Here is a 13,633-nt window from a genome sequence, read left to right on the forward strand (position 1 = left end):
ACAGATCACTCAGAGTCAGATCATTAGGATCACACCAGCTAGAAATACCAAGGGTTCACTCAAAGCAAGGAGAGTCAGCTTTTAGCTATTATGCCAGTCGCAGCTGGAACCAGCGTCCAGAAGAGATCAGATGTGCTCCAACAGTAGTCACATTCGAATCCAGACTCAAAACACATCTGTTTAGCTATGCATTTACTGATTGAGCACTATGCTGCGTACGAACTGATTGCACTATATTTTATATGCACTATTTTAATTCTTTTTATTTCCCTTGTTTTTATTCTTATTTATGACTGTTTTATACTTTTATTCCTGTTTCATTCTTTTTCACACATTTAAACAGTTTTTATTAAAATCACATTTATTTTCTTTTAATTGATATTTAAAATTCATGTATATTTGATTTCTTGTTTTCTCATTTCTATGTAAAGCACTTTGAATGACCTCTGTGTATAAAATGTGCTATACAAATAAACTTGCCTTGCCTTGCCTACGGAGTATACCCACCTCTTTATTTGTTGGCATGGGGTATACCCACTTCTACTGGGGGCATAAATTAAGAGTATACCCACTTCTCCAGACACCACTACTACACCACTGATTGTCCTGTTGCATCAACTAACGTCTACTGAGCTTCAACTGGTGGACAGACACCCTGACATTATCCTGTAGGATTTTTTTTTAAACTTAATAATTCATTTTACCCTCGATGATGGCAAGTGGTCCAGGCCATGAGGCAGCAAAGCAAGCCCAAATCATGATGTTCCCTCCACCATACTTCACTGTTGGGATGATGTTTTGATGTTGGTAAGCTGTGCCCATTTTGGGCCGTAACAATTTTCCCAAAAAATTCAACTTTTGTTTCATCAATCCATAAAATATTTTCCCAGTAGCACTGGGGTTTGCCAAGGTGCTCTTTTGCAAACTTCAGGCTCACAGCAATGTTTTTCGGGAGAGCAGCGGCTTCCTCCGTGGTGTACTGTCATAGACACCGTGCCTGTCCAAAGACTTCCGTATGGTAGACTCAGGAACAGAGCTGTGTGCCCGTTCCAATGATGTCTTCAAGCCTTTAGCTGTTACTCGTGGGTTCTTCTTTACTTCATTGAGTATTCTGCATGGTGTCTTAGGAGTCATCTTGACTGTGCGCCCGCAAAGTACATGAATGCGCAGCAGCACAAAAAATGCTTTTAAATATGAAAGATTAAAGGATCGAATGTAAAAGATTATTATTGAGTCTCTTGGACATAAATGAGGACTAATTATGAGACGTTAGAAGGCGCAAAGAGTTGCTTCACCTGCAGCCTGGTAAGTAAATAAATGCTTTGCTTTAAACAAATGCATCTGTTTTTAAATATTTTTTTAATGCTACCTCACGGATTTATTGTATATGATGTACCTGTGGATATGGTGAGATGAGAAACATTTTTAAGTAATGCTTAAAAAAACTCTTTGCTAAAAAAACGCTGTCCAAAGTGCTGAAACGTGCGGAGAGCCGTTTGTAATTTCTTTATCTCCTGTTTGTTACAAATAAAGTATTTTTAGAGTACAAACCTTATCTTACATACTTGTAAATTATTTTTTGATGATATTGGATAGCCATACATTTAAAGCAATTACAAGCCTGTACAATTACTTTTAAAGGTTTTAATAAAAAAATAACAATTTCAATACAAGTGAAAAACAACACAATTATTTAACATTAATCTTAAACTGGGGATCTTCTTCCTCCGCTTAGTTTTTCAGTTTACAAAGTCCGTCATCTAAATAGGGATTAGACATAGCGCCAGCGCAACTTGCTTTTAAAGGGGATGAGAGCTGTGACTCTCATTGGTTTACTGCACGTTACGCCCAAAATACTCCCATTACAATAGGACCAACCCTTTTCGACCATGCGCTCGGCGCACAAACCATTTTTCCCGTCGTTAAATTAGCAAAAGTGGATTCGGACACGCCCATTTAGACGTTGCGCTGTGCGCTTTAGACAATGCGCTTAGATCGTTAAAATAGGGCCCATGGAGTGCAACATCTCTTGATCAGATATCTTTATAAGAGCATGGTTCAGAAGAGCTGATGCTTCTTTAGGACAGCAGTCTTAAAATGTGTGAGTGTCTTAATGTCAATCAAAATTGCACTTAACCACACATTTAAACTCATTTTATTAATTGGACTCCAGTTTGCCAGCTTCTGACAAAAAAGCTTTCATTAAAGTAATTAGTCCATGGGCTCACTTACATTTTCCTCCAGCACTGTGAATGTTTAATGGGTGTTTCCAAAAAAGACACAAGAAACTGGAATTATTTATGTCTCGTGAGCTTATGCACATTGTGTTTGTTTATTGTTGTGACTAGGGCTGTCAACGAATATTCTAAATTCGAATATATATTCGAATAGTTAAAAAAAACGAATTTCGAATATGAAAATTAATATTCGAATTTGATGTCTCTTGATTTACTTGTTTTGACTCTAAAAAAACAAACGGTGCTATATAGCACCAAAACTGTTGATTTGAATCGTAACCATAGAAGAACCGTTTTTAGTGCCATATAGCACCGGTGAAGCACCTGTGTAGAACCATATAGGTGCCATATAGCACCACTATAGCACCACATTTGGTTCTACATAGCACTATATGGTTCTACACAGGTGCTTCACCGGTGCTTCACCGGTTCTATATGGCACTAAAAACGGTTCTTCTATGATTACGAGCAAAGAACCACTTTTGGTGCTATATAGCACCGTTTGTTTTTAGAGTGTATGTAATATACGTTGTCAAATATGTTTAAACTTAAATAGACTATAGAAGTAGTTATGTCTCTTTATATGAATTTGTCCTGTTATTGACGTAATGCGTCATTAAACGTCGTTAATGTCATTGAAAAAATGGGCAACCAGATATTCGAATAGTTCGAATATTCGTGGGTTTTTTAGGGCGAATATTCGAACGTCATTTTTGAGCAATTTTGACAGCCCTAGTTGTGACCTAGATGAGGATCAGATAACATTTTATGGCAAATCACTGTAGAAAACCAGTTCATTCCTAGGGGTTCACATACTTTTTCTTGCCACTGTACATAACAGAAATTAAGTAGGAAAAAACTTTTTGTTTTTATCTTAAAACCTTTTTTCCAACAACGGTATGTTGTAAAGGTTCTATGGAAGTTATGCCTTCTTTATGGAACCACACACCCTGACAACACGCCATTTAAAAACCATTTATTTGTAATTTGTATATTTAAATAATTAGTTTATCTGCTGTATAATACTATTTTATTGTACTGAATATTGTGATTAAGTTTTAATTAGTTTTCTTTTATTTAAATTCTCTATAGTATGTGCTAAAATATACATAAATTAACAATATATAATACTAAGATATTGATTTTAGATTACAAACTGTGAAGATATTTATGTAAGTCATTGTACACTTTTGTTTACATTGCCCTATTGGTTATACCGGTTCTGCAGCCTATGGATAATAATAATACATGCCGTGTCTATTCTTGTTTTCTATTAAAGTTTATGTCTTTTAATTTACTGCTGTTGTATATATAAAAGACAAAGTACAAGTTTGAAATGTAACTAGATTTTTCTTCTATGCTTTTATATATCTGTTAATTAGCAAACATTGGTAGAAATAAAGTTAAGTATATTATTATTTTGTTGTTATTATTATATTAATTTACACGCCTGCAAGTAGTGTTTTTGCTCTATGTTTGGTTGTTTTTTGAAATTGAAATAATAATGTGTTTACCTTCTGTAAAACTAAAGATATTACAGCACTTTACTGTATGTGACTCTTGACATGGACCTCTGCTTTTTTCTTAAGGAAATTGTTACCTGTCCTTTCATTAAATACCTAATATGTTTAGATGTTAGATAAACTGTTAGACTATGCAGACTATCTCTAATTACACATAAAGAGAGATTCTAGGACTGTATGTGTGCTCTTCTAAATTTAATTTGTAGTATTTTTCCCCAAAATCTATCTAGGCTATATTTGTGTATTGTACTTGCCTTTTTAACCCTGTTTTGTGTAAGTTATTAAAGGCTGGGTGCATGATCGCTGAAAGCCAATGTTGGTATTTGAAATCACCTAAACCAACATGCCCCTACTCCAATAGAATCTAGACCTTCTTTTGATAGACCCCCCCCACACATATGCAACCCAGGCATCGATGTCAGTTAGTAGACAGCAGTGCTTTCAAAAGGTATTAAATCCCATTTAATTATTTCTAAAGGCAAATTAAAATAATCAGATAGATATGGTCCTGGTGGCCATAATTTATGTTCTGGGCTGGGTCATTTTATTTTCGTGTTTGTCTTTGTGTCAAGCCCGTATTTAGTAAATCACGACATTCATTTAACACAAACATGATGGTTTGCGCTGGCGCAAGCTCTAAATCTGGCCCTTAATGTGTTCTTGTTTTGATCATCCTCACCTGCCTCTGTTCTAGTCCTCTAGAACTATCCAAACTCTCATCCAATAAAATGTCGAGATAAGACAAGAATGTTGTATTAAATGTGCTTTATCATTCACTCAGCGATTATAATGTTTTGATTAAGCTATTTTTTGTGCATTATAGTCAAGGGAAATCTATTAACAACAGTCTATTGTATTGAGATACTTGTGATCATCAGGTCCTTAAAGTTAATAATAAGGAAGATATTTGTTGACTACTTAAAGGCGGGGTGCTTGATTTTTGAAAAATGCACACTTGTAGCCAATCAGCATAAGGGGCGTGATCATTTGACAAGGTAGACAAGGTAAACAGAAAAATCTAATCCACCCTGAGAAAAAATGAGTTCCATTTTTTGCATAATGAAACTAGCTTTGTAAAGATCAGTGACTACGTTGTTTCTTTGACAGTAAACAATATACACAATACAACTATGTTGCATTGCCGGAAAATAAAGAGTGAAAAGTATGCTTCATCACACATATAATATCTTGGAATTTAAATAATGTGTAGTGTGAATTCTGGTCAACTGAGCCATCCAGTAATATTTATTTACAACTAAAAAATCAATTGGATATAGTTTAAGAGCCCCTAAAAACAAACACCTCAAACGGAGTACAAGTTACACTGTAAAAAAAGTCTAACGTCCAAATAGGGAAGAGTTTGAAATTCCCAGCATGCATTGTGGTATGTAAAATGATGTTGTTAATATTATTAAAAAGGATGACTGTTTTAGTGTTTGTTGGCTTTAGTCATGATGTTGTTGTTGTCTCTGTTAGTTGTCTGTTGTATTAAGTTTTGTTTTAATTAATGATTTTTGATGATCTGTTTGTGTTTTCAGTGTAAAGGTCTAAGGGTTTGACAAAATGCATTCAACACAAACTGTCTAAACAGTTGTCTTTTAAGTGGAGTATAGTAAAATGGCATTAAATCAAAAATCTTTCAATTCTTTAATTGTTTAAAAAAATTGTGTATCCTTAGACATTGGACATTACTCAGTAAACTGAGTTAGGTGAACTAACTGTCTCAAACACTGTACTAAACTAAAATTTCCTGAACTTTGTTGAATTAAACTTTTAACTTTTCCCAACCTCTGGTTTTATAAAGAAAAGATAAATGGGGCAATGCTTTGCATGAGGCTGTTATTGTATAGTTTTATTCTGTAAAGATAAAGGCTTGTTAATATTTAAAATGTATTTAACTTTGAATAAGTAAGTAAATAACATACATTTAAATCTACGGTAAGTTACTGGCAACCCAGCTGCAATAACATTGTAATTTCTACTGAATTTTTTTACAGTGTATGGTTTTGATTACAAACAATATTATAGATTAACATCTCTGCACTGTAAAAAATTCTTTGCTGGCTTATTTTTTGCTTAATCAACTTAAAAGAGATTGTTGCTAAAACGTATAAAATCAAGACATATTTCAACTATATTTCATATAACTTATATTATAAGTTATAACAACGTATCTCTAGTCAAGATGAATAATAGTAAGTTGAAATGACTTGTAAATCTGAGTTAATTAAACAAAAAAAAAATTAAGGCAGCAAATGTTTTACAGTCATTTTAAAGTCATCACAGCAACATATCTAAAGAAAAGCCCCACCTAACAGTGACGCATTTCTATAGCATTACAAAGATGTTTACCTTGAATGCAAGATGCCATTGAGGGAACCACGATCGCACACATATACGAAGTCCTGGGTACCTGAGAACACTTTCTTCATTTACGGTGAGCAATATATGCAAACATGTATCTTTTAACAAATAAAATGTCGATAAAGATTTACAACATCGAAAATTCAATTCAAAAGTTATATTAATACTGATATTTTTTTCAACATTTATGAATATTTGTAAACTAATTGAAACTATGGAATAAGGGGCAGTTGTAGCCTAGTGGTTAGAGTGTCAGGCTTGTAACCCGAGAGTTGCCGGTTTAAGGCTCACTGTGGTGCCCTTGAGCAAGGCCTTAACCCCACTTGCTCCCGGGCGCTGCAGGGATAGCTGCCCACTGCTCTGGGTGTTTGTGTGTTCACACATTGGCAAATATGTCACTTTCACATAACACAAATGTATCTATGGGTATCATATTAAAGATATGGTGTGTGTGTAACCATAACCCAGCTGTTATATTTTAGGCATCTCCCTTTGCCTAGAATTTTACTTTTGGCAATTATCAAGGTCTTAGCCTGAAATGCTTGTTAAACAAGTCTGAAGGATTTTCTGGGCACTTATTAAGTGGTTAAAATATTATTTTACATCATATTACACATTTATTTAGTAGAGAGAAACCACTTGTTGCAAGTCACATTTTTTTTCAATAATGATTGAGAGAATATTAATATTAATTGGAATTCTTGTAATGTTCTTTACGATCCTCGATTTCTTAATATCTAATCAGTGATGGAACCACTTAAACTACGATTTGTTTCATGGAATGTTCGTAGTGTTAAGAACAAAATTTTGAGAATAATTGAAGAGCTCAGCAGAGAAAATGCTGAAATAGCATTTCTTCAAGAGACGCACATCGGGTCTATTAATTACAGGACATTATTAGAGAATGCTGTTGGGTGGAAAAGTTTCTTCACAGTCTATTCCAGCCAAAGCAAAGGCGTAGCTATCCTGATAAAGGATGATGTACCATTTAAGTACATATGTCATGATGAGGATTATAGTGGAGGATATCTTGTACTCTTCTGTACCCTACACGATGAGCTGTTTACCCTTGTTAATGTGTACAATCACAAGCATGACAAAGAGATTCTGAACCGACTCCATAACTATTTGAAGGAAACAGCTGAAGGGGTGCTTGTAGTTGGAGGTGATTTCAACACAGTTCTGGACCTTACCTTTGATCGAAAATCCACGTCATCTGAACTTAAACATACAGCACTGAAAGCCATGTTTGAGAAATTCACTACCTCGCTTAATCTTATGGACACATGGGTGCACAAACACACCACAGACAAGGCCTTCACCCGATCTCAGAATGGCAGTTTCTCTAGATTAGACATGTTCCTTGTGCCTGAAGACATCTTAGAACGAGTGTGGAATGTCGAAATCTGTACGAGAAATCTAAATGAAATCTCTGATCACAAGCCTATAGTTTTAGGTCTAACTCTTAGAAAAGACTCTAGAAAGAAAAAACAAAAAGTTGTAAACTGGATAAAGAAATACACATACAGTAGAGATGATAGAGCAGGAATGATTAGTGGAGCAGAAATACTGAGTGTTATCAACTCTATGACTGACTCTGATCAGCCACACCCTGACGGCATCAGTATACAGTCATACAAGATGCACCGCTGTCTACTTACAGAAACCCTAAAAATATCTTTCAATCATTTGCTATATTGTGAACAGATACCTGACCCTTTCAAAGAACCAGCCTCTGCGACAGCTCCTAGAAAAATCTTCAATGTGAATTATTTGATATTTGCTATGATCGTGGCCAAACGTCTCAGTATGTTACTGAAATGTCCTGAAAAAAACAGCCATCCAAACACTGACTGTTACATTGCAACTTTCTCCACAAAACCAATAAGAATCAAATGGGCCTTCTTAAAGAAGATCCTGTCAGACCTGTGCGAAAATTGGAAGAAAACCATACCACAACAACAGCCGCTAGGTGATTTCAGCATTCTTGAGGCTTTAGGATTCCCCAATGATTTCTGGGTTTTAGACTATATTCTTCCTAAGGTCCGCAGCACTTATGGTGTCATCAGAGAGTTACAAGAGGGCTGTCCACTCACTAGGCCACTAATGACTTTGATCCTGAGGTACCTGGAGATTCACATCACAGAGAATGACTACGATACTCACATCTGCCACTTCAGGCAGGTTTTAGTCATGCATAAAAACATCACCAAACAACACAACATTTTTAAGAAGTTTGAAACTAAACTGAGTATTTTAAAGATGGAAGAAGCACACTTTGATTCACTGTAAGCCTAAATGATTTTTAAGGCTTATAGGGTTATAAACAGAAGGTTAAAGACAAAAATATTGAAAGGACTCTATAGTTCTACAGACACATAATCATAAACATTAGTGTAAACAGTTCTACAAGTACACATATTAAGCATTTTTTTTACATTTTTAAAAAAATTTGAAAATCATACTTATTTCTTAACTGTTTAATTTGTTAAAAGCAGTTTCATTTATATGTGGAATTAAAAATGAATGTGTGTATTATGCTTGCATGCAAACATGCCATGCTTCTGATTGACTTTAATCTAAAGAACAAATAACTGATACATTCTTAAACAATTTTAATGTATTATGCTTTTGCAGCAATATACACCATTTTTATTTGTAATTTATCGCATGATCAAGTGCTAAGGTGGAATATCAGTATGGTGGTGATTCAACATAAACAAAACTGTAAATTGATTAATACAAACAATAAAGATGATTTAATACAAAGTTTGATATATGAAATAAAATTATTATACTATAAAGCATATTGTATGTGTGACTTTTGGTCTTGAATTTTAATTAAAGTGCAAAATGAGTTTGTAATATTTTTTGATTGCTGATCTGCTTTTATATAAGACTATTTTATACAAAATTGTGGTTTTAAATTAGGGCCCAGTTTCACAGACAAGGCTTAGCTACAGTATAGCCAGTACTAGGCCTTAGTTAAATGAAGATGTTTAAGCATGTTTATAAACATGACATTACTGGTGTGTACCTTGAGACAAAACAACTGGCATATTTTAAGATGTTATTTTCAGTTAAGACACCTTAAGCATGTGTCTTTAGTCTAGGACTAACCTTAAGCCTTGTCTTTGTAACGGGGGTCGGGGTATTAAAAAAAAGGTTTGACTTAAATTTATTTCAACAGTAGCAAAGTCAAGGCACAAATTGTACAATTAAATATTTGAGATGTTGTGAGCGCCAACTTGTGGTTGTACTGCAAAACTGAATAAGTCAGTAACCTCTGATGCCCATCAACAGTGTTTCTAGTTGGAACAGCTAAGAACAAGCACGTCATCTAGAGGTGAAAACTGGAACATACACACAATAAATACAATAACTATAGTGTCTGTCTCACACAAACCCGTAAACCAGGACAAACTTTACAGGCTGTCTTAGAAAACTGTGTGCTTTAAACCACAGATAATGTGCTTTGATCAAACATAATACTACTGTGTGTTTATGGGTGATGATTATTTGAGTTATAATACACAATTTATTATCATAATACACATTTTATTATTGATTTAAAAATGTAAATTATTGTGTTCTCCTTTAATAAAATTAAAGAATTAAAAACATTAATTAATTTCATTTTCTTAAAAGACACCACTTAACATTTCTTAAATTACAATGAGTTCCTCAGTTACATTACACAGCATTCTGAAAAAAATGTTGCCTGAAATACACATATGGTTGCTACTCAGACTGACTGGCTCCAGATTCACCCTATTACAAATGTGACTGGGATAAAAAAGACTCAAATCTAAAAAATTTTTTTATTTCTTTAGCTCATTTTGAAAATGGTAAAGACAGGAGATCTTCACAGAAGATGTTGACAACTTCACAAAAATGTGAAACACTCAAATTACAAAGAAATTGACATTCCTAGATACCATAACAAAAACATTGTAAACTGTTTTCTTTTGGCACCCATTATTAACAATTCTGAGATTAACAAAAAACCAACATGTTTTAGAATGTAAAAGGGCCAAGAAACTTCAATATTATTAGAAATCAATGGGAAAAAAAACTATACATTTTGAGTATTAATTAAAATCTTTCTTGAATTTACAGGTTTTAAATACAAACATTTTCTCATCACCTCAAATACTTAAAGTATCCTGAAAAACAGGATTTGTATATTAATAAAATAATTTATTTCCCACTAATACTAATAATTTAATGTTAAAAAAATCAAAAATCAAAAGTTAAGCAATATTTTACGCAATAGTGTGCATAATGTTTTTCTGCTCTCATCAATAAACTACTTCATAATGGAAAACCACACAATGCTTATTTCTATTAAACATAAAACAATTGCATATTCCCTCATTCAGTAACAAATAAACCAGCCTGATCTCACGAGAATTCATACATATTTTACAAGTGGCTTATTCGTATGAATTAATATGAAGTTAATCGTGCAAAAACGTACTATTATCATAAAAAAACAATAACGAAAACCCAACCCCTAACACCAGCAACACAGGGGTCAAGGCAAAATTTACAAAAATCTACAAATGAGGTTGTATGAATTAATACGAATTAGCCACCTCGTAAAATACCTACAAATTGCCACGAGACAGCGCTAAATAAACATATCACACAGAATTCACATAGCCACAAGTATACTGTAAGAATAAGGAAAGAGTATAAAAAAGAAATATAAACAAAACAAATTTAAAAGAAAACAAAGTGGTAAATTGGTCATGTTATCTAAAAATGTTTAAGTGCCTAGTTCAGCAACTACTTTCACACTTTATAGACAGTCACAAAACGTGCAGGCCAACAACAGTACATACCAAGTGGAGCCCAGTCATAGTTTTTCTTTTCCTGTGTGAACCAGTATTGGCCATCCGCATCATCACCACTAACACATGATGTACATGTATGAATCAAATATCATCCAATCCCAGAACGTAAAAAATCCATAATATTCTATAAACAAAATTCCAGGATTTTCCAGGCATTTTTTGAGTTCTGTCAGGCTGCTGAAGGACAACACAGCATAATAGTATTTAAAAGAATGTTTGTCCAGAACAAACAACAGCTTGTCATTGGATAACTATTTAGGGTGTTCTGGCTTTGGTTTCAGTCTTTACTTCATGTGAAAGATAAACTGTCCAAAAATACTACAACACTTTTGTAGTATGTTTTCTTTCCAGCCATTGATCCCCTCCACTACTGGAAAACTCCAGATATTCTTGGTGATGTGTTTGGTGATCACAGGTACGAGTGGTCACTTTGTCCCTGATCTTTCACTCAGTAGTACATACAGCAGGACTCTTTGGCTCAGTTTGGTGTACAGGAGGGGAATGTAATGATTGTCTTATAAGGACAACCAAAAGTAAGTTAAGCTCTTTGAGGCAGATTTGACATAGAGAGCATGCCAAAAAGACAACTGAAGGACAGAGATTAAAAATATACAGCAAAGGAAGAAGTTAGAGTCTGTGTGTGTGTGTGTGTGTGTGTGTATTTAATTCAGAGCACCACCCTAGGAGGGTTGAATAGCATTTAGTGTAATGCAACTAGATATAGAAAATATCTCCTGGAATTGATTACTTGTCTGTTTTTAAGTTATTTAAGAGCAGGACCTACAGGAAAAATAGCAAGGAAAGGAAAATGAGGAGTAGGGAAATTTGTCCGCCTGTCACATGATGAAAAGCGGTGCGGTCGGATGTCACTGATGTCTCTGTGGCTGAGAAAATAAAAAAAATAATTTATATATAATATATATCATTTATATAAATTATATAAAATATACGTTTTTTACATTTATTCTATTGGCAGACACATTTAACTCATTCCCTGCCAGACATTTTTTTTTAATTGCCTGCCAACATTTTTTTGTGATTTTCACAAAATGCTTTCCAGAAAAAGTTTCTTCTAAAAATATATAAATATACAAATATATCAAATAAAAGAACAGCTCCTTTGCTTTTAAACAAACAAACAAACAAAACAAAAAACCGGGGAAAAAAACGTTTCATCATATCTATATTTTTTGGTCTGCTTTATTTACTCTTAAATATGGGTATTTTTCTTTAAAAATATAATTTTCTTAGCAAAAAGCTGAAATAATAGCATTTTTGTGAAGAAATGTTGTTAGAGATCAGATTCAGAAACGATTATTAAAACATACATGGAGTTTAAAATTAGTAAATAAAATTCTGTCTTATTGGGCCATCTAGTGGATAACCGCGGTATTGCAGATTAAAGAAATAGTCTACCCTTTTGCCACACCAAACTATGCCATTACCTCAACCTAGACAAATTAATAAATACATATCTTTTTTCAATGCGTGCACTGTACAACGCGTTGTGAATGTGTTAGCATTTAGCCTAGCCCCATTCATTCCTATGCTACCGAAAAAAAGTTTTATTTTGTGGCACCATACTTACTGGTATAACTCCTCATGTCTTTAAATAGGGAAAACATGGAAGTGTTTGGTGGCTTCCCTGTTTGGTACCATAGGAATGAATAGGGCTAGGCCAAATGCCAACACATTCACGACGCGCTGCACAGTGCACGCACCGAAAAAGACAGGCATGCATCAATTCGTCCAAGTCGAGGCAACAACACAGTTCAATATGGCAAAAGGGTAGACTATTCCCTTAACATAAAATTGATCAGAAACACGTTTTTATGCAAATGTTTTCTCTTAATTGATGAGATAAATGGCAGGGAAAGAGTTACGTATTACAATTATAAAGTATCATTTAAAGTTTAGAAACACTTTGTTTGTGTGAAATGTTTCTCATGACCATGTTAAAATGTGCTCATATGTTTATCAAAAAGTAATTATAACATCAATCTGAGACTATAGGTTAAGCTGGAGGGATAGGCTCAGAAAAAGCTATTTCTGAGAAGAGGTTTCACATAAATGTCACTTGTTTTCATAAGAAGAGTTTTTACATTAAACTTTTACCTTCTCGTCGTGATGATCCGGCTGTTGCTATAGAGAAAAGAGAGGGAGGGGAGAGAGAGAGAGAGACAAGTGAGGTGTAAGTGCCTTCTCAATTTTTCTTTTTTAAAGAACTACTTGGAAAATCATTCTTCAAGAAAAAATGAGTTAAAAAATGCACATACAGACACATTTAACATTACACAAACAGAAATGCACTGAAAAATTACTACCGGCTGCGCAACCTCAAAATACATCCCTAATGCAAATTCTTTTAAAGGTCGCACACAGAAAAAGAGCAAAAAAAATGAAGGTGTAGGGAGATGAAAGATTTTCCAGAAACAAAAACTGGACTGAGAGAGGATGAGGAATGAAAGGTGAACCAAAAAGGAAAGATTTAGAGGGAAAGAGGAACGAAAGAGCAAGAGATACAAGAGTGAACAGAGAAGAGCCACAAAAGCAACAAAGAGAGAGTGATGGAGCGAGACACAGGAGAAGACAGAGAGAAGAAAAGATGAGGGGAAGAAGTGTGAGAAAAAGCAGAGGGAGAAATGCAGGG

At 34.2% G+C, this 13,633-nt stretch overlaps 1 protein-coding gene across 1 annotated transcript in view; it reads right to left on the bottom strand.

Annotated features, from left to right (window-relative positions):
• Positions 1-9,625: 9,625 nt before the first annotated feature.
• efna4 (ephrin A4) overlaps positions 9,626-13,633 on the bottom strand; it is a 58,421-nt gene continuing 54,413 nt past the window's right edge. The window contains exons 4-5 of the mRNA XM_055210682.2: positions 13,099-13,125; positions 9,626-11,867 (exon numbers count right to left, since the gene is read on the bottom strand). Of these exons, the coding sequence (XP_055066657.2) occupies positions 11,764-11,867; positions 13,099-13,125 (131 nt within the window). The 3' untranslated portion in view covers positions 9,626-11,763. The remainder of the gene's footprint in view (positions 11,868-13,098; positions 13,126-13,633) is intronic.

Source organism: Misgurnus anguillicaudatus, chromosome 10 (genome assembly GCF_027580225.2).
Source record: "Misgurnus anguillicaudatus chromosome 10, ASM2758022v2, whole genome shotgun sequence".
In the NCBI taxonomy this organism is placed as follows: Eukaryota; Metazoa; Chordata; class Actinopteri; order Cypriniformes; family Cobitidae; genus Misgurnus; species Misgurnus anguillicaudatus.